The following is a 27,929-nucleotide window of genomic DNA, read 5'->3' as shown; positions in this document are numbered from 1 at the left end:
CTCCTGGCGCCTCCGGTGCGTGCAGGCGCCGCCTTCGTCCCGAGCAGCGCCAGTCCCGCCGCCGGCGGCACCAACAGCCCCTCGGCACGCCGATCGCTGGTGCGGCAGCGGCCCGGGCAGAGACCCCACCGGCCCCCCGCGGCGCTGCAGCCCCCGGGACGCGGCAGGTGGCGGCGCGGGGCTCGGCTCCGTGACAGGGACGGGGCCGTGACGAGACCCGCCGCCAGCCCCGCCGCCCCGCCCCTGGTCACGCCGCTACCCGAAACTCTCGCGAGACGTCCTCCCGGCGCTTGCCTGAGGAGCGCTCGCGAGAGCTCGCCGTTCCGCGCGCGCCCTGAAGCTCTCGCGAGGGCGCCGCGCTCCGTGCCGACGGGGTGGACAAGATGGCGGCCACGACCACCATCTCCCTGGTGAGTGGCGGCGCCGCGCCGCTGGGCGGGCGGCTCGGCCCGGCCCGGATCCCTTGGGGGGCGCCGTCCGTGCCGGCCTCCGCCCGGTGCGCCCGCGGCTCTCCCGGGCCGGCGGGGGCGGGCCGGGGCCCGGCGGCGCTGCGCGCTCGGTGCCGGCGGGCCTCCTTTCGGGCGGCGGGGCCGCGCCTCCCGCTCCCCGAGGCCGCCTTCCTCGCGCAGCGGGCGGGGCTGGGGCGCCGCGCTGCCCTCCCCGGGAGCCGCGGCCCCGGCGGAGCTCGCCGGCCGCCTCCGGCCGCAAGGAGCGCGGGGCCGGACCTGGGCAGGGCGAGCCCGGGGCTGCCCGCGGGGCCTGGGCCGGCGGCTCCGCAGGCGGGCGTGTGGCGCCCGGGGTGCGGCAGGGTTTCGTGTGCGACCCGAGTTCTCCCCGTGCTGAGGTGCGCGCAGGCCGGTTCGTACCGGTTCGTGGGATGGTTTCACGGACCTGCGTGTTTAGAAAGGTCCAAGAGGTGGTGGGGCTTCTTGAGAGGGTTTTAGTAGGAATTTTTCTTCCTACTGGAAGGCAGAGCCTGGTAGCGTGCAGCTCTGAGGCTAAGATGTGAGCTGTGAGTTACCTTTATTGACCAGAGGGACGTGATGCCCCGTACCTGGTGGTTATTTTTATATTTGCCATTGTTTATTTCACTTACTCTTGGAAGGATCCCGACGTTATCGACTTTCATGAGAGTTCATTGTGTTTTCAGAAGGTTCTTTAGACTTCTGCTGAAGTGGCCGCTAATGTTGTAAGACACCAGAATAGTCTCATTTCAGAGACTGACTTGTTTTCTGTGCGAGTTAGTCTTAAATCGTAGAAATTAAGTAGTTCAGTAGGGCATTATTCAGCATTCCTCATCCTAGTCCTTTTTATTCTTAGTGAAATATGGAGTAGCGTATGGAATTGTGCAAAATGAAAATACGTAACCTCTTAGGTGTGAAGTTGCTAGGGAAGGTAGCCTGTAGTACAATAACTGTGGATGTTGGGAAACTGCAAAGCAGGTGGCCAGGCTCTCATGCTCCCTGCAGGTATCATCTGCTGCTAAGGGGGCTGGATGGACTGCTGGTGTGACACAGCAGGATATTTCTTAATGATTTTCTTTTCTACTCCCACCCCCCTATTGTTTTCAGTGTTTGCTGGTGGGTTTTTTTTTTTTTGGTCACAAATCATACTAATTCTGAAGCTGCTACTTTTGAACTCTCTAAAAAGTCTCTCTTTGAACTGCAAAGGAGTTGTTTTTTATGGTCTTCCTTTTTTGGATTTGCAAATATTGGTGCTCATAATCAGGAGATAATGCAGACAACTCACACTTTGATTCCTGTCTTATCCTTGCTTGGTTAGGACTTTATTAGATTAGGGGTTTTGCCAAGTTAAAGCTGGGAATGAGCATTCAGGCTTTGAGCATGTGAGGATAAATGTGAATCCAAAGATGATCAAAATCCAAGGGAGTGTTATATTTCTTAGGATGTGTGAGGACATCCCACATTAAGGTAATGGCCATCCTTTATCTCACAGCACATTGTTTCAGCCAGTTTCTCTGGTGTCACTGTATATTTTGGTATATGCATATTTTAAAAGGACAATACACACGTTTCAAAACTAAAATAACTTGCTAACTCTATAACACAAGCTGCTGCGTGGTTTTGCTGCATGCAAGGGAAGTGATGCGGTGGCTGGTCAAACAGAAGGCTCTAAGAGTTGCATGCTTGTTTACTGGAAATCACCAGTGCCTTAAAACATAAAAAGGAAAATAATTTTCTTTGCGTCAGGGGTTCTACTTATGTATGTGTATTGCCTATCATAAACTGATTTAATCAACACTATAAAAGAAACTTTTGAGTTACTTTTCTATGAGCCTGGTATTTGGAATGCCTATTTTTAAGAGTTGAACAGAGTATAGTAAACATTGAGTCTGATTATTTTTAATCATCTTCAAGCACCAGGCATTCAAGCTGAAACCTGTTAGCTCGCACTGTTCGTTCAGAATGGACATTCCCACTCAGAGTTATGGTCCTGCCACAGGTGAAGCATTGCACCAAGGTCGAAGGAAGCCTTAGTGAGGCTGCCGTTATTCCTGGAACCGGGAGTGAGAGTTACATTGGCTCTTCATAGAGCCGATTCTTAAAATTTACCTTCAGAGCTGGTGTTACTGTAATGGGAGGCTGTATAAGCAAGGGCAAGGAGATAGCACTGGTCTGTAGGTGAGCCCTAGAAATTGGCAGCAGCAGTCTTGTGACCAAAGGAAGCACATAAATACTGTGATGTATGGGAGGCGAGGAGCAAGGTGCATATTTTTAATCTATCACCTTATTCACAGAAAGGGTGCTCGAGCACTGGAATGGGAAGTGGTGGAGTCCCCATCCTTAGAGGTATTTAAGAGATGGGCGGACATGGCACTAAGGGACATGGCTTAGTGTTGGGACTCAGTAGGTCAGGTTGAAGGTTGGACTTGGTGATCTTGAAGGTCCATTCCAGCCTAGGTGACTCTATGATTCTAATGTGCTGCTCTTTTTCAGCAGCGTTTGGCTACAGAAGAATTCAGAGTAGCTGATGTAAACTGCGTGTGTGTTGGTAAATCTGTCTCTTCCGTCGTGTTTTGAGAAGACTCAGATACTGGGACCAAAGAAAACTGGAAGGATTAGGTAAAGATCTTGTTAGAGCAAGAATACAAACCTTGAGATGGGAAGAAATGCCTTTCTTACTTCACTTGCTCCTAGATGAGGTGGTGTATCAGTGTTTAAGTGACAGTGTAAAAGACAGCCTTTCGGGAGCAAGCATACTGGCTTGCCAGAGTGCTGCATGCTTTTATTCATGCTGGGTTCAATGTTGGTGGTGTGAAGTTTATTTTGAACTTCGGAGCTGTTAAACGTCTTAAATAGAGCATTCGTTCTCGTCAGCTTCACGCATTGAGTTAAAGCACTTCCAAGCCATTTTTTTAATAATCCATGTGTTTTTATGTGAGTTATGCTCTGATCTTACTGGAAATAAAGTGGATCTGAACATCCAGTATCACGTGTTAATTCGTCAGGATTTGTGCCACTATGTGTTTTACCTTGTGCTTAAAAAACCAACCAAACAAAAAAACCAAACCTGACACGTGGTCCTAGTGTTAATGGTCCTTAAAACGAAGAATTCAAATGTCCCAGCAATCACTTTTTGTGTGATCACTGGCATCTTTCCTGCCACATTCAATGTTAGTGCCTCTCACTCCTGTAAATCTCCTTTCCATGCTGGAAAGAAGACAGGCTGCTCTATGATACCAGCAGAAAATTGCCCTAAAGGAAGTTCAGTGCTTCTGCAGGGATTGCTTTTATCAGGACAGCTGCAGCAGTTTCTTCTTGTTGTTCAGGGACAAGTTAAATCGTGATGGCTATCTAGAAAAGCTTGAGAATTAAGGACAAAGTAACTTCAATAAAGAGGAACCCAGCACAGTTCTGGAGTTCAGTAAACTTAGATTTTGCTTACAGCTAATTTTCTGAATATAATCATAGAACTGTTAAAGCTGTCGATTACAAGGAAACATACGTATTGGTACGTATGAAAGATGCGTGCTACTGCGTCGTCTTACCCGGCGTGTTGTGACACGCCCCGTTGCTCTCCTGGCTTAGATCTGCCTGCTCTTGATTCTGTTATCTGCCCAGTGTCACAGGCCACGCACCTCTGCAATACAGGCAGATTTCCGGCATGGCAGGCTCTCTTCCTCCTGCCATCATAGCTGCAACAACTTTTTTTTCCCCTTCTTGTTATTGTCCGCATGCCCAGTCAGTCAGGCTGAGCAGTGCGTGTAAGATGAAGGTGTGCAGCGCCTAATGCCTCCTGTCCCCTTGCAGGGGCACCATATAGTGCAACACCATAGAGTGGACTATTTGTGTGTGCCACCTGTGGAGACAGTGGGCAGTAAACACAGAGTTCTTATAACGGTGTAATTGATAATTAATGCAATTTTCATTTAATTTATTCAGTAATTTAGTCGGTACCTTGTTGCAGTAGAAATGGAATACATAGTTATAACTGGTTAAATAATTAACGTCTTGCTGAAGAAACTTATATTTTAAAGCATTTCAGTGTCGGAAATGTTTGGTGCCACTGCTTTTGGTAGCAGTACTGTGAGTGTTGTGTGCTGTAGCTTTGAGCACTGGTTCTTGATACAATTTCATTGCAGATGCTCCTTGAAAGCTCGGTAGTCTCCTCGCCCACTGTGGTGGTACTTCAGAATGATAAACAGTGCTTGCCATTTTGGTACTTACCTGATTTCCGTGTGTTCAGTAATGTAGTTAGACCTTTCTGCCATCACATAATATACTCGTGCAACTGCTTACCTGTCATTCTTTTTGCAGTCTTAAAATCACAGCTCTGTTAGATAATTGTCCTTTCCCGTAGGAGGCGTGCGTGTTCTCTGCTGGGGAGTTCCGTGGTAGCAAGCTTTATCAGCCAAAATTAAGTTCACTTGGGTGTTCTGTGCAGTTCAGAGCACTGATGTTGTTACCACAGGTTTCTGTGGATCTGTTTGTATTTTAATGAGGCTAAGGCAAATTTCTTGTGAATACCTCTTGTCAGGATGGTTAACTTTGAAACAGACCTGAGAACTAATTTGGGGGTGTGTGTGTTTGTGTGCTGTGACTGCCCACTCTGCCTGGCACTACGAGTGGTTGGAGCTTCCTCTGGGAGGGAGAGGAGCACCCAGCGGTGGGTCTTGTAGAACTTGCGGTGCAGGGGAACCCAGCATGCATGTTGAAGCTATATGCAAGCTCCACAGCTGCACGTACTAGCTGAAGGATTTGGAATAGAATAGTGCAGTTGGAAGGGACCCACAAAGATCAGCCAGTCCAACTGCCTGAGCACGTCAGGGCTAACCAAAGTTAAAGTGTATTACTGAGGGCATTATACAAATGCCTCTGGAACATGGACAGGCTCGGGGCATTAACTGCCCCTAGGAAGGAAGCCTGTCCTAGTGTTCAACCATCCTCACAGTAAAGATTTTTTTCCTAATGTCCAGTCTGAACCTCCCTTGACACAGCTGTGTGCCATTCCCTCACATTTTATCATTGGTTACCAGGAAGAAGAGCCAACACCTCCCTCTCTGTTTCCTCTCCTCAGGAAGCTGCAGAGAGCACTGAGGTCGCCTCTTAGCCTTCTTTTCTCCAGACAGACAACCCAAGTGTCCTCACAGGACATGCCTTCCAGCCCTTTTGCCAGCTTTGTTGCCCTCTTCTCTATGATGTTAAGGACCTTAACAGCCTTTTTATATTGTGGAACCCAGAAGTGCATACAACCTTCGAGGTGATGCCAACACTAAATATCGTGAGACAATCATCTCCTTTGACCAGCTGGCTGTGCTGTGTTTATCGCACCCCAAAATGTGCTTCGCCCTCTTGGCTGCTGGAGCACTCGGCTGGCTCACGTTGAGCCCGCTGTCACCAGCACCCCCAGCTCCCTTTGTGCAGCGCCGCTCTCCAGCCACGCGTCTCCTCGCCCGGACCTGTGTCCGGCATTGTTCCAACCCAGGTGCAGAACCCAGCATTTTCTGTCGTTGAACTTCTTGCTGTTGCTGATTGACAAATTGACAACTTAATTGGACAGTTGTTGGCTTGTTGATAAGGAGGTGAGACGATGGTCAGGGAAAGCAGCCTTTGCTTTAGGAAAGGATGAATGTGTTGGCTTGTCTTACTGTCCTGTTTGTAATCGAGAGAAATCAGATCATGTGTGTCGTAATTCATTTTAGCACTGTTGTAGATTGTCAGAAACAGCAGTTTTCTTCCTCTGAGAGTCAAATATTGAGATGCGTTGTGATTTCTGGGTTCCGTGACAGATATGTGACAGTGCAGAGCATTCTGCATGTACAGGTAACATCCAGAAGGTATTTTTTTCTCAGTTCTGATGGAGCTGAGAGTTGTTCTATCAAATGCAAGGCATCAGAAGGAATCTACCAAATGAAAAAGCATCAGAAGGAATTGTTTGGGGGTATGTAGTTCATTTGTATGCATGTGTTTTTAAGACTTTTCATGTTTTCCGAAGTTTTACTTTGGTTGAATTTGGTGCTCAGGGAGAACCGAATATGCTACTGGGCAGCATTAGTGACATTTAATTTCCTTTTTCATCTAAAGGAAAGAGTTGTTTACACAAATGTGTTTATTTAAGCACTTTGGTCATGAGATGCTATGAAGGTGACATTTTGAAAGGTTTAAATATGTGCCCATTCTCTGTGTAGTGCATCTGGTAGCGTTGACGCAAAAAACTTGTACGTGCCCTCTGCTCTCCATTCTGGTAGTACATTTGTTGCACATGCTTACAGTCATGGAAACTAGCACTGCTGTTTCTTCCATCTGAGCAAAGTGGTCTACGTGGGGGGGGTGAAAAGTAGTAGTTGCTAAAGTAATTTGGGAATAGCAGAAAGTCATAGTGCACAGAAGGACTTGCAAAGTTATGGAACTTACAGCGGAATCTGCAAATTTAAATAGTAATAAGGGGTAAAATCCTTAAATGTTTTTATATACATGAAGGAGGACTTTTTCTGAAAAGTAAGCCTACTGTGTGAATAAAAATACTGCCTCTGACAAGGCGCTCAGCTGATGCTTCTTCCAACTTCACTGCTGGCATGGGGTGTTGCAGCATGAAAACGTTCAGATCGATGCAGGTTCCCAAGCACTGGTGCAAGTAATAGAGCAAGGAGTAAACTGATTATACGGGCCAGGTATTTTTAGGTGAAGCTTCTGTTTGTTAATGACTCCTAAATATCATCAGTCCTTTTTCCACTTCTGTCTTATTTAATCTTTTGTGTTGTTTGCTTGTTATGGTTCCTAAAATAAACAAGATTCTGTATTTTTCTTTTTCTCTTGTGTGTGTTTATACTTCAGAGAAATTCTCAGCCATGTAATAAATTTCCAACGAATGTGCCTGAACTCTTGGAGTTCAAACCACCTTAAAGGGCCAAGCAACGCTCAGAAGCAATGTTCATAGCACCAGGTATACAGTTTCTATTTATTTCTATTTTAAAGGAAGCTCGCATTCTTCTGCTTCTGTTGTCAACTTCTCATGCGTTTTTCTTGTTCCCTCCTGTTTCCATGTGTTTAAATAAGGCAGTTTTCGAGGTGGCTGGTGTTAGTATAAAGCACCAACTGCACCAACAGTTACTGTTACGTTGCTGCCTAGCAGATTCACATTAATTGTGCCAAGCCTTTTCTCCTTAGTGGTATTACCCTAATGTGCCTGGAAAAAGAGAAGTGATAGTCTCAATTTCCTGTGACTGGCAATAGAGATTGGGATCATTTTATATCATCTGTTGCTTTTCAAATACTCTGGAGTAACAGAGAGGTTAGTAATCTTCCTTGAAGAAACTGTGTTAAAAGGTACGTGGTGATAAGTTTTCATTACAGCTGTACCATTGATCAGGAAAGGCATATGTATTTTTGGTCTCTTTTCAGAGAGATGTTTGATGGCAAAGAGCTTGGAACCAACCAGTTAAGTAGTGTCTGGGTCTAGCTTCTTGAATACCCTGTGACTTCTAGATCAATTTGTCGTCCTTAGTTTTGACTATTCCCTCTGTGCTGGAAGTTGGATGTTATCAACCAGTATTCAGAAGCTATGCCTTTTAGTGAGCTCAAATGTTAAAATTACATTAAATGTAGATATACGATAGTCTCTCTTTTATGAATCCTACTAAAATGTGGTCACTGGAATAGCTTTTTCTGTTGTGAATTGTTAAACTTGATATGCCTTCCATTATGTTTTACTTGTCCCATATCTCATTACTCCTACATTGCAATCACTCAATTTTTAAAGGCTGAGGGGAAACAGAAATAGCAGTAGAAAAATGTGCCTTCCCTAAGGAAACTAAGGAAGTTTCAGGTGGTGACTGTACAATAGCATGTACAGAAGATGTAAAGAAATGGGAAGGGGACCCTACAGAGCTGGGAAACAACAATTTTTTTTTTTTGGCCACTTACTTAAGAACCAGAATGACTTTTTTTTTCAGTGTTGCACAGTCAGAATTCATCTTTGAGATGATACAGCCTTCCTGCATCAAACAGATCGCCATTACTGTATTGCTTTGCTGACTATTTGTTTTCAATTTGACCGTGTTTTCCGTAGGTTCGTGCCTGATGTGCTGTGCCAATAAGCGCACAGTCGAAATCCACACGAAGGTCTCCCTATTTTCTTCAAGGTTTCCTTGTTTGTTTTTTTTCCCCAGCTTTGGGACTACAACTGGACTATGCAATACTATCTTTTGATCAGTATTGTGTACTTGAGTTTCCCAGTTTGCAAGCATAAAATGGTTCCAACTATCTGTTTTGATTCGTGTATCGTTTTTTTTGTTGCACTTTGATTCTCCTTAGGTCCATGTGGGCTATTTAAAGTAGCTGTGAAGTTCAATCTATAGGGACCAGTGAAGTAATTGCAACTCTAGAACGCTGTATTCAGATGCTTGTGGAATAGGTTTTTATGTTAGGAGGGTTTATTTGGCTTCTACTTTCAATGTTCATGGTTCCTAGAAAATGCTCTCAAACACCTCATGGTAAACTTGAGACTGACAAACAGAAGTTTCAACTGATCCTATAAAATAGAGACTAAGAATGATCTAGGCTGTATATCTCTGAACATCATCAAACTCATCCTGCGGCTTTGTTTGCTTTTAAGGGAGGTGAGGTCCTACTCCTTGCCCTTAATAGCTCCTAAAGAACAAAGGCAGCATTGTAGCCTGATAGGAGGCAGATCGGTTGCTGATGGACTTGAGACAAATGGCTAATCTGGGAGAAACTGCAGTGAGTAAAGGATGTACCTAAATTTTTGCTTTCTGCTATTAACTTAGTTTTTCCCCATGGTAACTTTTATACTGATGTCATTTCACAGGCACAGGTCTGTTCAGCCTAACATGTATCTGCCACTGAACAGATAAGGTTATTTGTCCATTCTGGTATTTTAAATGGTCGGCTCTGAACACTGAGTTGGGAGACAGGATTTAGGTGAACAACAAAGGCAGGTCCAGATTCTGCTTCTTTAGGCCAAGAAGGCAGTCCGACTCCGAAATGGGTGCCTGCAGCAATGGGACCATTGTGCTGTAGTCACACTCTTGCTTCTTCCTCCGTTGCATTGATCCTGTAGGAAAGCAGTTCCCCTATGGACGGTGTGTATATTTGAAGCAAAGTCAGACCAGTTCTGTACAAGAAATGAGCAAGATTCTGTTGGGAAAATGAACACAGTTTATCTCATCAGAAGAAATCTCTAGTCCGATAGGACACTTCAGCCGCTGCCATGTAGACTAGAATAAAATAGTTCCTGTTGGAAGGGACCGACAAAGATCAAGTCCACCTCAGACTACTTCAGGGCCAACCCAAAGTTAAAACACATCATTAAGAGCTTTATCTAAACTTTTAAGCATGGGCAGGAATGGTGTATCAACTACCTCTCTAAGAAGCCTGTCCCAGCGACTTAACTGCCCTCTTGGCAAAGTAGTTTTTCCTGATACTTAGTCTGAACCTCCCCTGACTGTGAGCCATTAAGGTAAATGAATTGCCAGAGGATTTCAAGATAAAGAACGACTAGATAATGTGATGGCAAATGTGGTGTTTAATAGGTTAGAACATAAAAAGCAGTGTGCACTAGGGAAAACCGAACTGACTGTATGTGCTGTGGCAGGTTGTAAGATAGCCTTTTCCTGCATGCACTAATTAGGGTTTCCTTTCTTAAAAGGAATGTGACTCCACTTTATACCCGGAGAGGAAAATAAAAGTTTAGTTAATGAGCTGACTAAGCAGCATTTAGCATCAGGCATCCCCCACATCAGCTGTGGGAAAGGATTAGTGGCAGCCCTGCCTCAGGGGAGGAGTAGGTGCGGTCCCTCTGTAACATCAGGAGTGTTGGTGAGGGTGGCGCAGAAAGTGATACCGTGGTCGTGACTCCAGTGCATGAGCAACAGGAGCAAGTGGGCCAACAAATACAGCTGGGGATCACAGTCCTCATGGCAGGTACGTGCTGGTTGTGATACTTAAGGATTGTTTAGCTTTAGCTTCTTTAGCTTCTGATCTTACATGTTGAACTTGCAGCTACTCTAGATAAAGCAGGCTGCTTAGGAGGCCTCGAATTTGGGGGGGGTGCCCTTATTTAACTCCTTTTTAGTGGGAGGACTCAAAGATTGTTACCAGATTGAGTCTGTGCCTCCACGATGTCTTCTGAGAATGCATAAGATGTTTCTTCTCTCACCTCTTCTGCTGTTTACTTGAACTTGGCATTGTTTTATTTCTAAATTTCCATGAAAATAACAAATTATTTCCCTGTATTGAGAATAATGTGGATGTGCTCGAGCTTCACTTATATTTAGGTGGTATCTATGACTTCAGGAAAGAATCTGTCTGCTCAAAATACCTTACAGCTATTTTGTAGTTTTCTTCCCCAACAAAAGCTGAACATTCTGCTTTTATCAGTAAATAAAACAAATCAGAAAATATAAGTGAAAAACAGGACTGTCAATGAAGTTGTGTTGCTGGAGGAAACGGATAACTGGCCTGTGCTGTACTGTTACCGTGGTAGACACAGTGCAGGAACTGTGCTGGTGTTGTCCTGAGCAGTCAGATGTGCAGCACGTGGCTCTCCTCATTGAAGTGTGTGTACTTAGACCTGAAGCACTCTGCTATTACTAAGCTTAGCTGACAGTTCTGTTGTCTCACGCTGAGAGTTGTAGCAGCAGGTTGTCTGTTCAGTAACGTGTGTTCCCCTTTGCCTTGTGGTATGATAAAGAAGATGCAATGAAGTGTGCAGTTTGTGTGCAGAGATGATGCAGGATCTGCTTCCAAAAGACTGCATTTTTCCTCTCTGAGGCTTCAGCTATATACAAGAATAGCTTTTTGTCCTCTGTTTTGGTATTATATTTGTAGGCTCTTGATGTTCCAGTGAATTGTGTGGTGTTTTTTTCTCTTTTTTCCTGGAGAAGACCAGTGGTCTTTAAGAAGTATTTGTGCCTGCAGGAAAACTCGCTAGCGAGTGCTGTGAGCCAGTGATCTGTTCTGAATGAATGGGAACCAAATGAGCAGGAATACTTGCTGTTCTTCTGCTAAGATGCCAACTACTTTGGTACTATTTTTTTTCCCCATGCGACAGCTTTGTTGCTGTGTCAGGAAAGCTGTTCTTGTTTTGCTGTCTGAATGGGTCTGATCCTTTTTTATTTTTTTGGTCTGTTCTTGTTAGAGTATTTAGTGGTTTTTTTTGTTTGTTTTCTTTTTAACTGGAGAACTGAGATATATCTTAACAGGCTTTTATTGATAACCTCACCTTTACTTTGACTATCAATTATGTGACTATGTTTGGGCCGCTAAAGAATTATTCCTTAAGAATACAAGTTGGTAGATGCTTACCAGAAAGACACAAGCTGTTGAATCGCTTTAACCAAAACCAGTTTGATGTATATACTTCAGAGAAACTTAGTGTTACTTAACGTGGTAGGAATAATTGAGCAGTTATTTCACAGGAAGGAACTTCAGTGTAAAGCACAAGCACGAGGCAAAGAAGTCAGTAGAATAACTAAGACCCAAAGAAGGCTAAGGTTTGTTAGTTGCATGTACATCTATGAAATCACACAGACAAAAATTAGTCCAGTGGCCCAGAAGCTTCTTTCTAGGTCTGCTCTAATGTTGGGTTTGAGTGTCTGCATGTGCAGATAATATGCATCATACCAAGTATGGGAATGTTTATTTGTGACTCAGTACCTAGAACAGTGTGTGAAATTTGGAAAACTTTAAGAGAAGATTTTAAAAAGAGAACTTGAGAAATCAAGGCTAAAAATCCGGTATGGGAAGAGATGGAAGGAGAATATACAGTTACATTTGATAGAATTTAACTGCTGAGATGTAGGATGGAGATGATATAAGTGAAGACTGGGGTTTATTGCATTTTTCTTCACTGAAAATATGATGTTTAGGGAACTCTTTAGGTTAAGTATTCAACCTGTTCATCAATTTGTACAGTTGGTGGGATAGCTCTCCCATGGGAAGTGGCTATAATATTAAAGAACAGTTTTTCATGAGTTGCTAATAGTTGGCTAAAATTCTTCCTAAGATTCTGACAAGTGCGTTGAGTTTCTGGGAATGAAGAAATGGGTCAGATTTGTGAGAATAGCTTTTCCATGAGTGTGTTTCTGTTTTCTTAGGGTACAGAGTCCATTAAGATGGAAAATGGACAAAGCACAGCAGCTAAGCTGGGGCTTCCTCCCCTCACACCAGAACAGCAGGAAGCTCTCCAGAAAGTGAGTATACTTGACATGAACTTACATCTTAGCATTCTTTTTTGGTTGGTTGTTTGTGTTTTTTTTTTGAAGTTCACATTTTTTCCTGATATTATTTAAAAAAAAAAAAAAGCTCACTTGTCAAGATTACATATGGGATAATGACTGTGATCTGTGTGGATTCACATCTTCAAAATTGTGCCCGAGAACTGTGTCTTGGTTTGGAGTTTATAGATGCTTTTTGGGGAGCACAACATGGAATTCCCTGTTGTGGTAGGGGGAGTGCTTTTCCTTAAAAGAAAAAAATAAAATCAAAATCATAAGTAATCATAACAACTTAAGAACATATTGTAATTCTGAGACACTGTGCAACTGCCATAAAGTTACTGTGAAGAGCAGACTGTACACCACAAGAAATAGGTTTCTGATATGCTCCAGCTGATCTTTTATTCTGTCCACACACAAACATCACAAAGTCTGTTTTTCCCTTATGCTCCTTTCCATGTAAAGAGACCCAGTAGCATGTGGCAAGTATTTTCAACCCCACTTGAGTCGACGTGTCTCAATCTAGACAAAATTTCAGACCAGCTCTGAGTTCTGGTTGTTGGGCCTGTTTTGTACAGCCGGTGGGGAGGTTACTGCCGACTTCTGGCCCACTTTGCTGGTGAGAGAGAGTGGTGCCTGGCTTGCTGAGGAGAGCACAACTGGGAAAAGAGGGGGAAGGAAACAAAACCAAGGAATGTGGGAATTGTGGGATAGGTGCATTACGTATTCAGTTGAGGCAAGTATAGCATTGTTCTGGGTAGGCTTCATGTGAATGTTCCCGTAATGCTGAAGCTGCTTGTGTGTGTGTTTGGCTCACAGTGTGAAACGGCCTCGTTTCCTCTGGCTTCTCCATAGCTGACAGATGTAAATCCCCTTGTCCGTTTCCAGGTTTCCGAAGCACACGTCTCAAATCCACGGTTTAGAACCTACTGTTCCCTGGCACCTCCCAAACACGTACAGCCATGGAAAGCAGGTGCCTGAGGGGTTGGCTGAATGTGTTTGTACCCTCCGCTGGGAACAGGCACGTGTGGGTATTAGGTTTCCCTTGACAAAGAGCCTCATGTTAACACCACTGGGTGTAAAGCTCAGGCATTGTCGAATTTATAGAAGACTGAACAAAAAACACAACTCATCTTTGTGTCCTCAGCCTAGGAATTGGAGAAAGAGAGCTGGAGCATTTTAGTGAGCAAGAGAGCAGTGGGTCCTCCAAATTTGAATAGTCCAAATATGATAAAGAAAGGGAGGGGTAGCGCACAGTCAAGAGACTGGGCATGGGGATTAGGAGCCCCCTTCCCTTTTGTAGAACCTCTTTGTCCAGATGTTCTCTGAGTGGAAAGGACTTGAAGGAGGCTATCTGTCCTGCCCTCATCCCAGCAGGTAAGGTGCTATGGTGGGATCTAAGGGGCAGAGGGAGGAAGAGGGAAAATGCTGAGTGTGTAGTGCATGCTGCTTTCCTAACGTTGTGCCTGCTGCAGATTGAGTCCATCCAATCCTCTGCTCAAGCATTATGCTGTATTTCAGGGCTCGCAACTCCAAGATGCAGACCAAGGCATTAGTAAGCTGTTTGCCACCGGCTAATGTTCAGTGCCTTAGAGCTTAGGGCTGGAGCATCAGAAAGCACCATTGGCAGCCAGTTGTGTGGTTCTGGGGAGCTATGGTGTGAAGTCAAACGTCATTCCCTGTTCTGCGGTATTAGGCTGTGACTACAAAGTCTGTTTCTTCCTAGGCAAAGAAGTATGCGATGGAGCAGAGTATCAAGAGTGTGCTGGTGAAGCAAACCATCGCCCACCAGCAACAGCAACTCACCAACCTGCAGGTGAGAGACCTTCTGAGATGCTCATTCTGTCTTACTCTCCCCAACAAGGTGGAGTTCTTTTTGCACTTAGAACCAGAGCACAGCCCTGAGGCCTGCCCGGAGCCAGGTGAAAGCACTTCTGTTTCCACAGTGAAATTAAAGTATACAGTCCTGAGCCCTCTAAAGAAATGCCCTTTACTCACCTATACAAATTGCCCCCAGAGTTTTTTTTCCTGTTGGGGAGAAATTTTCTCACCTGTTGGCTGCCTAAATGTTTCTTGAATCACCAGAAGCCAAAGAATTTGCTGTGGGTTTCACCTTCAACTTACATTTAAGGTGGTGCCTAGGGTTACTGTGTATCCTTCCCCCATCTCTTCTGCTTGAGGGGAGGGTACCCCTCTCCCTCGTGTTACCAACAGTGCGGACCCATTTCCCTCCCCTTCACCCAGGTACCCTGCCAGCCTCACTGAGAAGTTCAGTTGGCTGTTCTTGTTAGCGCTGGAAGGCCTGTGTGCTGGCAGAACCCTTAATAGCCATTTAAATCTCCCTTCCTTTGGAGATTTCTTGAACAGATATCACTGTCTCCTATTCAAAGTTAGGAATCCCAAAATTACAGCTTTGGGGTCTTGGATATTTTTAATGAAGTGTCACTGTGGATGTGCTTGCCACATTAAGCAGCTCTGGCCTTTCAGGGCTGTGCATGTTTCTGAGTGGCTGATCTAGTTGAGGGGCTCCTTTTTAAATGCTGGGGGTGAATCAACGACAGTGGTTGCAGAGGTTACTATTGCCTTGAGTCCCCCCTGGGAGAAGACCCTGCTTCCTGAGGCAGTGGCAGCAGCACAACTCCACCCTGACCTGGTGGGACTGGAATCTGCAGGGTCCCAGCGCTGGACAGTCCTTGGGACCAGGCAGTGAGGGGCAAGGAAGGAGAGGCCTCTCTCGCAGGTTCCCTGTGCCGCCGCTCTGCTTGAGTTTTTACAAACAGCCGTAGTATGCTCAGCTCCAACAGACTGAACTCTGTCTTTACTGTCTTTCAGATGGCAGCAGTGACAATGGGCTTTGGAGATCCTCTCTCACCTTTACAATCGGTCAATAGACATATTCACTTCTTCTTGGGCACTTTGTCTTAGTCAGGGCCTAGAGTGGGGAAGTATGTAGTGGTAATACAATGCTCTTAATTCAACCCAGCACAACCCTCCCACATACCCACCTGTTATGGACAAGCACAACAAGCAGAGGCAAAGTGTAAACTCCCCAGAGGAACATCATGGGCTGGGTGCAGTCTGCTGTGACACTGGCAGTCGGGGTCCTGGAGTCAGTTGGCAAAGAAAGCTTTAGATTTCGAACAGTACTGAACACACCTGTGAAATTGTGGGAGCTGCATTTCTAGGGATGCTACAGTTCTGAGGTCCTGACCTAAAACTAACTGCCAAGGTAACTCACAAATGGGCAATTTCTTATGAAGCAAACTCACAGCACCAGAGGCCTGGCAGATATGGTGCTGGGGAAGACGGGGGCACTACAGGCTTGCAGAACATATTGTAGCCCAGGTTGTAAGACTGCTCTTACTATGCATGTTTCCAGACTAGGTGAATATATCATGTTTCAAGTAAAGTTTAAAAACAAAAAAGAAGCAGGATGGAAGTAACAGAACTGCAGAACTATTCAGAGAACCTGTGTGGTCCTTTAGTGCTGGAGTTTCTAATCAGCTATCACAAAGAGCTTAATTATATGATCCATGATTCTGTGATTACCTGGGATTATCAATTCCCTCCTTTTTCCAGAGATGTTGAACAATGGCCCCTGGAGAAAGTGTCCTATAACCTCCACTCTGCATGCAAAGGTTCATTTGCAAGTATTTTCCCATCTTGATGAAATGCAATGTTGAGTAGGTAAAATGCACCTGGAGGCCTGTCCTCCAAAATGAAAGATGCACTAAATCTAAAAACACCTGTTTTCCCTCCTATAACACTGTCACGGTAGGTAGCATGTCAGCAGGGGAGCCAAAATAAAATTTATGGGAATATGTAAGTTTGGATTGGAATAGAAACGTGTATCTCAACATGAATTTCTGCACAGGTGGTTTCTGAACCCTTGTGCCCAAGAAACCTCTACCAGTAAATGTACAGTTAATGTAGATGCATACTTAATAGCATTAACACCACCAATTTTGCTTTAAAAAAACCGTACAGCTTGTATTCACAGCTGGGCAATAGATGAAAAGCACATACTGATAATGTAATGGGAAATGTTCAATTTCTCATTAGCCTCAGGGGCATAGTTAGTATTGTGAATCCTTTCCCTAAGACTGTAGGCAATTGGAGGCTACTGCTGATGGGACAAAACCTAGGAGTCTTCTGAACCATTCAGCTGTGCTACAGTTGAGTATAGTTTTGGTACTCATTTCTCAGCAAATGCTTTATCCCAAAGCCCATCAGGAATGTAGGAAATGCAAACAGGCCTGTGTACAACACATTTTCCTGTTGACAAGAGTCATCGATTCCTACATGAAGGAAGTGCAGTCTGAACTTCCTATTGCAGTATCTCAGTGCCTGTGATTAAAGCTTCCTGTCTACCTAATCTGCTAAGAATTACAGCTCAAGATTCCCGTGTCAGTTCAGCAACATGAGCACAATTTCCTGGCGTTGTATTAAAACTGGAGCTAGTGGTGATGTTTTTGCATTGCCTCTTTAATTTAAAGCACCATTCCAATATGATGTTTTGGCTTCTCCTTAAAATAACCTTCATAAGCACTTATCAGCAATATTTCATATGTACAAATATTAGCTGTTGCCTTTCCAATGAAGACTGCAGATGCCTTAAGCTCCATTTTTGTACATTGAGTAAAGGGCCAGTGGCCAGCAAAAATTATTTAATATAGCTAGTGAAAGCAATAAAATTTCTATTCATGAGTTCCTGACACTTAGTCCTGTGCTTAGTTCGCAGGTGTATATTACAGCACTTCCCCTAAATTGATGCTGATTCCTGTTAGTGATCCACATATGCCTGTAGTCATCATGGTCTACCTAAATTCTGCCTTTGTAGCTCCAGGTTTCTAATATGTTCCAGATGTAACATAAGTCTTCCTAGCTCTGCCCCACCTATTTCATTAGAATCTATGCAGCAGTGTAAGATGTGGATATCCTCCAGTAAAGGTTGCTGCCATGGGAGAGGACAAATGCCATTTTTCTTGCCACTGTTGCATTGATAAGTGAAAAGAAGGGAATGTCCTGTTTGCATATATAGACTTCAGAAGGTGGGAATTACCTCTGCCTGGTGCAGGGCTGCAGTGTCTTGTCCAAGAGCACTCCTAGTAAAACACTAAATTTTTGCCACAGTCTGTGTCACCACGGGTGAGGCACTTCACTCAGACACTTGGGTTAGAACGGTGATGGCTCTGAACCTGTAAATGGACGCACTACACAAATTGAGGGGCTGCTGATCACTGGCTTTCATGCACCAAAGCTGTGAAGGTGTTGGAGAACCTGGGAGACAACATGTCAGCTGTCCTGCGTGTACACGTGCCATAGTCCTCCCAGTCACAGCATTGCAGAGCTATTGAAAAGCAACTTATTTTTAACTGTGTGAAATATTAAACCCAGTCAAGAGGCAAGTTTAATACACTTCAGGAGCAGCAGTATGGGGTGAGAACCATTCCTGTTTATAGTATCCCTGTTGTATGGAATAATAGGAGTTGAACCTTTACAGTTTTTTTCCTCCTATGGTCAATGTCACTTGTGTTACGAGGGAGAAGGATTTCTTCAGGTACTGTTCGTGTCCACGATCCTTTGACTATCACAGATGAAATGCAGTCCCTTTTGTTTTGCCATGCGAGTTGTAACGTCCCCAGACACGTCAGAGCTCATTGTGCTCATGCTTGTTGCAGCACTCTGAAGGTGGGTCTCTTGTAAAGGCCTCGATTACAGACCCCCTTAAGCAGAGGTGGTGGGGAAGGCGCAGTTTCCAGCGCTCCCTACCTTCATGCCAAGCACTGTAGTGCTGGGAAGGGAGAAAGGCATCAAGCTTAACGCTGCATTTGCCTACTCTGCAACAGTCCGTAGCCCTTACTGCCGTATGTTTGTTCCGTTTGTTCCATCTGTTCCACGCAGAACAGGAACGAAGCCCTGTGCGCATCTCCAACGCACTGTAATTCAGTCTTGCTGATCATAGGGAGCTGCCTGTACAGAGCCTTTATTTCTGCCTTGGTCCCAAGACGTGCTGATAGGATATGCTGGCCAGACATGTGATTTTAGCAGGCAGCATCTTCCAAAACAATGTTTATTAGTAGTAGCAATTTTAGAATTGTAATGTGGGTGAAAAATAATTGAAGGATACTGCTTTTTTGGATACCTGCTTTAAGAAATTTCTGGATTTGTCTTGCAAACAGGTTTTCAGGCATACTTAGGAGAAAATAGCACAGAGACCTTCTCTGCACCGAAACTGATAAGGGCGGAGTCTTTGGGGGCTGCACCACTATCTGAGCCAGTAACAACAGGCAGTGATAAGTACTAGCACCACACACTTAACTAAGAAGTTTCATTTAACCATGTGATTTTTATTTTTTATTTTTATGTTTGCTTTGCTTTTGAAATGTGTGGTGGAAGTGGTGCCTAGTACTGGATCCTGTACTGCCTGGGGTGGGTGGAGGGGAGGAGGTGGTGTGTGATGCTTGAGGGGGTGGGGAGGAGGTACCCAACTCCAGATCCTTTGCTGCCTGGGAGGATGGGGTGGGGGAGGGAGTGACTAGGTGGTGCCCGATACTGGATCTCTTGCTGCCCCTTGTGGGAGGGAATGGGAGGGATTGCTGATAGCACCTAGAATTGAGACCTTTGCTGCCTGGAGGGGGAAGCTGTCCTAGAATGAAGTTATTTCCTCCTCCTGCAAGTGTTGCTGGAGATGCGATCATGCTGGGGAGGGTTAGACCTTATCAGTGGGGTTCGAGTTAAGGCTCCTGAAGTGGCAGACCCCATCAAAGATTTGACTGCCCCAGGAGTGAGCTGTACTGCTTATCCGCTCCAGCAGTCTGTGCATTGAGCAGGAAAACACTTCTTTATTACTACGTGTACCAGGCTGTGCTGCAGCCCAGTGAGGAGCTACCTGCTGTTGGGTCATAGCTCCTGGGAGGGAAGGAGGAAGGGAAGGAGGTCCTGACATCCATGACCACCCCCTGATCTAACCAGCCAGTTCTTCTTTCCAATACAGATGGCAGCTCAGAGGCAGCGCGCCTTGGCCATCATGTGTCGTGTTTATGTGGGCTCCATATACTATGAACTTGGAGAAGATACCATTCGCCAGGCCTTTGCCCCATTTGGACCTATAAAAAGCATTGATATGTCCTGGGACTCAGTTACGATGAAGCATAAGGTTGGTTAACAGGCCTTGAGTGATGTTTTTCTTCTCTCCAGGGCTTTCGTGAATATATCCAGGAGAAGAAGGAATGTTCGTCCTCGTAGAGAGAAGGCTGCTTTAGCATTTTGATTTTAAGAAATTGTTTGTATCTGCTCGCTCTGCTTATTTTTGCAGTATTTTGTTGTGGGAACCATATGTGCATGGGTCTGGTGTGCACAAAAGATGCTAAACAGCTAGCAGTCCTGTGTGCAGTAGCCTTTCTCTGCTAGGCCTCTAGGCATGAGAGACTCTGAAAACAGGTAGCCTTGAAGGAAAAGTCTTCTCAGACCACAATAGTAAGAATCTAGTATGTGGGAATTCTTGGCTCCATTAGCTGGCACTGGGGTTGACAAGATGACAATTCAACAGGAGTATTCCTTCTGTCCTAGGGTTTTGCTTTTGTGGAATATGAGGTGCCTGAAGCTGCTCAGCTGGCCTTGGAGCAGATGAATTCTGTCATGTTGGGAGGAAGAAATATAAAGGTGAGTAACAGGCATGCCCTGAAAATTCCTAGTTCTCTTTACTTTGAATAAAGGTTTTGATGCCTAGAAATGCTTCCCATAGCACTGTAGCATGGAAGATAACTTAAAGCCTGTTCCAGGATAAATCTTCATTTTCAACCCACTAAGTACATAGTGTCTGTTAGTCCCTCAGTCCCTGAGGAGAACCACCCAGCATGCTAATAAAGTCAAGAAACTCGTTCTTATAAGCTGACAGTTCCCCCTCACACACACATAGTATGGAAATTTCTTAAGCACAAAACAAAGATGATTCATGATACTTGGTGTTCTTCATATTCTGTGCCTGTGTGGATGGTAGATAAGTAGCATCAGGCGCTTTTTTTGCCTGTCAGTAGCATGAGGAATTTTAAGTACCTTGCCATACAAAAAGGAGGCGTTCAGCACAAACTGAAAAGAACAAAGGTTTGTAGCTGTGTGTTTTCAGGCAGTAAGTAAGAGATGATCTCTGAAAGGTGGAACTTTGGAGATTGCAGAAAATGCTAGCTTCCTCCCTAGATTTCAAAGTGTTTTACGTCCTGCATTTATCTCTGATGCATTTCTGCAGTGTTAGGGGTTTAGGAGCCTTCAAAAGAAGGCTATAGAAACATTGTGTTTTGCTTTCAGCATTGTTTTTGCTTCTTGAAAGTTGGTCTTTGGCAGGTTAGGGAAGATAACACTTACCTAGGAGGAAGGGGGAAGGAGAGGGACAGAGTCAGTCCAGGCTGCCAGTACTTCTAGAATCATAGAGCAGGTTGTATCCCAGAGCTGAGAGTCAGCTGTTGCCCTTTGTTAATTTTGACCTTATGAGGGGTTATGTGGTTTGAAAAGGAAGTCAAGTGGTTGAGTGCTTACCTACTGTATGTCTTGGCAAGTCATGCTGCTGCTCTTCAGACCGTTTAATGGACCGTTTCCTGTTCTCTGCAGGTGGGGAGACCTAGTAATATAGGTCAGGCACAACCAATTATAGACCAGCTAGCAGAAGAGGCACGGGCTTTCAACCGCATCTATGTGGCCTCTGTTCATCAGGACCTTTCAGATGATGACATCAAGAGTGTGTTTGAGGCCTTTGGAAAGATCAAATCCTGCACGCTAGCCAGAGATCCCACGACAGGAAAACACAAAGGCTATGGTTTCATTGGTAAAATATCTATCTGATATTTGTTCTGGGGTAAGGAAGGTAGTTGGGATCATCCTCGTTGTTTTTCATTCTAGTGGAAGAATTACTTTAAACAACAGGATAGAGATAACTTTGTATTTAGAAGTCTAATTAGTAGCCAGATACTTTTACTCACCATTTACGTGGGTTGAGAGATTTTGCTATGCTTGCTGTTCTCAACAGTGCTTATGTGATCAGAGGAGAGAGATGAGCAATCTAAGCGCTGAGGGGTTGCTTTTTTAAACAAAGATAAATCATAATTGTGCAGTAAGAGAGTTGAACTTAGGAGTAAAAAGGGTCACTTGCAAATATTCCTCCTTCTCATTGTAGAATATGAGAAAGCACAGTCTTCTCAAGATGCAGTTTCCTCTATGAACCTCTTTGACCTTGGGGGTCAATATCTCCGAGTTGGTAAAGCTGTGACTCCTCCAATGCCGCTCCTGACACCTGCTACGCCAGGGGGATTACCTCCAGCAGCAGCTGTTGCTGCAGCAGCTGCAACAGCAAAGATTACAGCACAGGTAAGACATAAGTTGCTGTGACTGAAAGAAGTGGATGTTTATTGTCACCCTGCTAAAAACAAGCATGCAAACTCTTCCAACCAGTTGTATGCTCTAGTGTGAGTGAAGGCTCCAAGCCTAGATTGTACTCTGTTTCCAGGACTTCACACGTAGAAGCTTGCCCAGGACACACTTGTGAGAGTCTGATACACCAGCATTTGGAATGGCATCTGGCCTGCCTGAGCAGAACTTTTTTATTTTTTAAATGACGGGGGATAAATTAGAGAGAATTCCTTGTTGGTAGGCATACGAACAATTAGGGATGTGGTTATAACAGAGGCTAAAAGAATGCCTTAAAATACTATGTGAGTAGGCAGACAGTAGTGGGGGCAGTAGTAGTTGCATGAGCAGCACTGCTGTTGAAAAGACTCTGCCTGTATAGTAAGGTGAAAGTTGGCCCATCATGGCTTTAAGCTGTCCAGAAAATAGGAAATACAGTGGGTTCAGCAGAATTGGATGTTGATGCAGGAGTCTAGCGGTTCTCAAACTTAGTTTGCTCAAAATAATAGAAGCTCCTGGCTATGACCTATAAGTGTTGATTGAGGAAAATTACCTTTCAAAGTAACCTGCTTATCTATGCCTGTATTCCTTGCCTTGGAGGGACAGAATCTCTTCCTGCATCCCTGCTGCCCAAGAAAGAAACAAGTTCTAGCACTGTTCAGTTCTTGGATGCTCTGGAGCCAGGAAAAAAAAAACTGCTGAGGTGTCCAGCTTATATGTGGTACTAATATTTCTTTGAATCACAAGGTACAGGTAGAAATGGGGGGAGGAGGGAGCTGCTATTTGCGTGAAACTCTAAAGTGGTTTGCATGTCCCCAGTAGTAAGTTCACTACAATCTGGAAACCTCTGCATTTGACTAAGGAAGCAAGCTGAGGCATGGCTACGTTTTGGATCAAAATCACCTTAGGGAAGAACTATTAACTCTTCTCTTTAGGAGAGATCTCTTACAGATCTGGATAAATTTTATCATTTCTTTCTGTAAAATATGGCAGGATTTGTTACTGTGAGGAAAATTTTAGGAAAATTTTAAATTCTGTATATAGAGTATTGGTTTTGAAGGACCTCAGAGATACTCGGCAGTCTTGTTCCCTTTACTTAGACATGGTAGAGACCTAGATCACCGGTCTGATTTGCCATGATGGTAGTTTTAGATAACTAGAGAAAAGAGTAATAATTAGATCAGTTAAAAAAGGCATCTGTAGTTTATGTCCCCAGTACAGTTCCTGTATGGAAGAGCTTATTGTTAGTAAGAACATAGGCCAACGTAGTCTGTAAGGGCTTTAGTTTCATGTATTTTTTTTGTGATTCAGAGAAGTTAATTAGTATAAACTCAGTGGGATTGAAGAAATCATGGGCATGAGAGGGAAACTTTCAAGTAAGAGATGCAACTTCGGATCTGAAATGCAACTGCAGTTTGGAATTCACATGCAAGTCAAAGAAGGAGAAAGCTTTTCCACACTTAAACTAGGACAACTATGACTATGGTTGTCTTGACAGTCACAGTGAAAAAAAGTCAGTCTTGCAACAGAAAATAAGAAACTAAAGTTATTAGAAAAAGTTTCTTTGGCCACTTAAGAAAAAAGTGACACAGCTCACTACCAGCGTAGTCAAAATTATGGTAGTCTTACTGTAGCACGGAATGCTTACGTAAGTATTCTTCCCCTTCGTTAGAAGCATAAGGCAAACTGGCTAATGGTACACATGGAATTACTGCAACCTTGGTGGGTTTATATCCACCAAGAGCTTATCACGTGTGGTTGTACACTTAAGTTTTGTGGGTTTTTTTGTAATTAGTCTGTCAAGTCAGGCTATTGCTGTATGACTGAAGAATAGCAAATATGATACTTGGGTTTAAGGTAGGATAGAAAACAGACCTCTGTGGACTTTCTTCTGACACCAGTGGTAGGGAAAGATTGAAAACAAGCTTTAAGGAAGAACAAACAGCTACGTGATGTATTTAGATGTTTTAGGAAAACATCAAATGAACATAACTTTTTGTTAAGCCTACTATTGCACTTAATTAGCAAAAACATTTACTATATATTCTGTGAACAATTCAGAAGCTTATATGATCCCCATGAAAACAGAAAAGGAGAAGGATCTGAGTAACTAAATTATGAGTACAATAGCCTGGAAAACAACCAAAACAAAAGGGATCCTAGGATATATTATGCGTGTTATTTTTGATAGCTTTGTGGAAATGTTTTCGTCTAGTTAAAAGATATGGTTGAATTCTGCTCATCTAGAGTGAGAATGTTTATTTGGATTATAGCAGGTATAAAGGAATATCGTAGTTATTCAGGGAAATGGAAAACCTGATATGCAGGAGAAGACTAGAGAAAGTGACTTGGTGTAACTGTAGGAAAAAAAAGCTGAAAAGTGCATCCGATTTTTGCTCATGTACAGTCCATATGGAGACATGTAGGTAATGGGAGAAGAGGTTCAGACAATATGGACAAAAGAACGTAGTTAAAAAATGCTTCAGTTATCAAGGCTGAAAGTTTGAAGAAAAGCTCCATCGAAGGCGGCGGGTTGGGAGCTCCTGTCAATCTGTTTAAGTGGATCACATTCCTTAGCATTAGTAAAAAGCTTTGTTTGTGTAGTAGCTATTAAACATTGCCTTTTTCTTGATTGCTTTAAACAGTTGCTTGAGGAGCTCTTACGGTCTTCTAGAGCATCAGCAGGTGGAAACAAGTAGAGATTCCTCCTGTTCTGGAATTGCATGCATTTTGCAGATCCTGTACTGAATTCCTTGATGTTTTTCATTCAGTAACCTGCCTAGCAGCTTGAGAGGATAGATGAAATTTGAGCGTTTTTCTTCCAGTTCTTGATATCTCATAGTTTTCACATATCTGTGGGTGGCATAAATTTTTGCTAGTTTGTTCGTTTTTTATAGTAGCCCTGGAGAGCTATCATCATCATCAGAATCTATATACTCAGTATTTTCTTAAGTGTGACAAGGGCTGAGCCTCAGCTGAACATACCCATAACACGACTTCTTGATACAGAATTAGTGCTTGTATTTTTTGTTGTAGGAAGCAGTGGCAGGAGCTGCAGTTCTTGGCACTTTGGCTACCCCTGGTCTAGTATCTCCAGCACTGACTCTTGCCCAGCCATTAGGGGCATTGCCACAGGCAGTAATGGCAGCGCAGGCACCAGGAGTAATTACAGGTATGTTTACTCCTCATTTTGTCCCTTGTGTAACTGTTACAGTGCACGGTTCTTTACAGCTTGGGTCACGATTAAGGAGAATTTGAAGCTGAAATCCTCTTCCATGCCTGACTTTGTCAAGAGCTGTTATTTGTACAGCATAGCAGGAGTTTATTTTGGTATATAATAGATACAACAGGGACATGAGATTCACAGCAGGAATGCGTAGTACCCTGAGTGAAACTGTGGATAGTTGTTACCCAATGCAAAGACCTGTTCTCTGTCTCACTTCTGGGCATATGATGAATGTGATGAATATATTGAGTGCATATATCCCATATTGTTGACCAAGTTGCTGTGTATGCCTCCCTGGTCGTTGTTTGTGTAGAGTCAATAAAACCCTATAGATTCTTTGATCCTCTTTACTACTGAGTGGTGTGTATTGAAATGTTGCGGAACATCAGTTCTTTTCTTTATGCTACGGAGTTTGTACTCTTACAGGTGTAACCCCTGCCCGACCTCCAATTCCTGTCACTATCCCCCAAGTGGGAGTTGTGAATCCTATCCTGGCCAGTCCCCCAGCGTTGGGCCTGATGGAGGTCAAAAAGGAAAAGGAAGAGGAGGAGGTATTCCAGGAGTCAGAGAGGCCAGAGATGCTGAGTGAACAGGAACACATGAGCATATCTGGCAGCAGTGCCCGTCATATGGTGATGCAGAAATTGCTTCGTAAACAGGAGGTGAGTGTAATGTGGCTACCCTGAGCTGGTTCCAGTTATTAGCAAATGAGATACCTCATTGTATCACTCTCTTCGTGTGGTGTAGCTCTGCAGCTTTGTACATGGTAAACTGACTCTGAAATGCCATGACCACTAAACTGTGATGTTGGGTAGAGCCATCAATGGAAAGAAAGGATGTGGTAGAGCTGGGTCTCTAACATGCAAAAACATACAGAGGCTGCACAGAGAGGTTGTGTAGTCTATCCCTGGAGATATTCAACAGCTGTGCGGGCATGGTCCCGGGCAACCTGCTCAAGGTTGCCTTGCTTGAGAACTAGGTTTGAATCAGGTGATCCTGATCATCTATCTTAAAACATCTATCGTTCTGTGATACAGAGAAGTGCTTTGTCATAAAAAGGTTTAGTGGGGGATGTGTACAAAAGGCGTGTTGCAGGCACTCCGAAAAGCTCTTGTTGTTACGCTGTGGTTGATGCTTTAACTAAAGTACCTGGTCAGCCATTAAATGTCAGAGGTCTGAAAAAAAAGTTAAACTTCCTACTGTATTCAGACATAAGGAAAAATTAAACAAAAAAAATCTTGAAGGTAACAAAGTAAAAAAAAAAATAAATAAATAACTGGATAGCAACAGCACAAGAAAAATCAGATAGTTCAAGTCACCTGTGCTACAAAGATGTGTCTCAGAAGAGCTTGGTAGGTTTTTTGTTTGTTTGTATTTAACTTTAGTGTCTCAATTATATTAATGTACTTGTATTGTTCCTTCTCTTTGCAGTCCACTGTGATGGTGCTTCGCAACATGGTGGATCCAAAGGACATTGATGATGACCTAGAGGGAGAAGTGACAGAAGAGTGTGGCAAATTCGGGGCTGTAAACAGGGTCATCATCTACCAGGAGAAGCAGGGAGAAGAGGAGGATGCTGAGATCATTGTTAAGATCTTTGTGGAGTTCTCCATGGCCTCAGAGACTCACAAAGCCATTCAGGCTTTGAATGGGCGCTGGTTTGCAGGAAGAAAGGTGGTGGCAGAGGTGTATGACCAGGAGAGATTTGATAACAGTGACCTGTCAGCATGAACTCTACTTGGAGGACTTCACCCCTACCCCTTCTGCCTGTCTGTTTTTTTAGCCATGTGTAAAGAATGCTCCAGGGTGGGCGCAGATCTCTGTGATGTACTTGTAGTTTGGATAAAAGCGCAAAGAAAGCTAGTGTGTGTTTTTGTGTGTGTTAAAGGGGCTAATATCCTGCCAACCAAGTCTGGCATGAGTGTAGCCTCATCAACGTAGAAGAGTGGGGCCAGAGCCTGAAGAGAGGTTGCTGTTTTTGCTCCTGCCTTACACTGTGGTCACTTCAAAAACACTCAGGTCAAGATCCCGCTGCACCTTTGAGGGATTGGGGTAGCAATTTTCTTCAAAGATGGGCTATACACGGTTGAATGGAGGAGGGAGTCTCTAAGTATTATAACAGCACTCAAGGGTGCTGCTGAAATACTTCATGAACAACAGTGGAGGAGAGCTTGGGCAGTTCTGGCAGGGAGTCTTCCTGCTGAGGACTCGCATCTTGAGCTTGGGTTTCCAGGAGCCCAGACATGGAGCAGAGTCCAGAAAGTGAACCAGCTGGGTCTTCTGGGGTATTCACATCCTGTGTATTCTGATATTGTAGTTTGGATTTCACAGTTTTGTTGATGCATCAGAGTTACCCTAACTGATCCTTCCTAAATGTGCCAAAATATTTCCATCAAGTCAGGCTGAGGCATCACAGATGGGATGAGAGTGGGAGTAGCGTTGATCTGCAGCACCTAAAGTGTATTTATTAAATAAATCTAGTCCTTGTATTATGGACAGCAATATAGAACATATGTCTTGCCTGAAAGGAAAGTTTGCTGTTGAGGACCCAAAGTTTTTGTAATATTTACAGAGCCTGAGTGCATTTATTTTATGATCTTTGTTTAA

General features: G+C 44.1%; 1 protein-coding gene across 6 annotated transcripts; it reads left to right on the top strand.

Moving 5' to 3' along the window:
• The first annotated feature begins 256 nt into the window (after positions 1–256).
• PUF60 (poly(U) binding splicing factor 60) lies at positions 257–27,181 on the top strand. 6 transcript variants are annotated; one of them, XM_083823308.1, is made up of 11 exons: positions 257–410; positions 12,578–12,673; positions 14,424–14,513; positions 15,530–15,580; positions 19,695–19,856; positions 20,270–20,362; positions 21,305–21,518; positions 21,867–22,057; positions 25,133–25,268; positions 25,749–25,984; positions 26,754–27,181. In XM_083823308.1, the coding sequence occupies exons 1-11, from the start codon at positions 384–386 to the stop codon at positions 27,051–27,053; spliced, it is 1,596 nt and encodes a 531-aa protein (XP_083679434.1). In that variant the 5' UTR covers positions 257–383; the 3' UTR covers positions 27,054–27,181. The 6 variants fall into 6 exon arrangements, with proteins under 6 accessions (XP_083679434.1, XP_083679437.1, XP_083679438.1 ...); XM_083823312.1 differs by lacking the exon at positions 15,530–15,580 and adding an exon at positions 7,296–7,404 and having other exon boundaries at positions 371–410; XM_083823310.1 differs by lacking the exon at positions 257–410 and adding an exon at positions 7,296–7,404.
• Positions 27,182–27,929: the final 748 nt, after the last annotated feature.

The sequence above is a fragment of the Anser anser genome, assembly GCF_964211835.1.
Source record: "Anser anser genome assembly, chromosome: 2".
NCBI classification, from domain to species: Eukaryota; Metazoa; Chordata; class Aves; order Anseriformes; family Anatidae; genus Anser; species Anser anser.
Note: the sequence above shows the minus strand (reverse complement) of the source record. Positions and strands in the feature narration are given on the sequence as shown.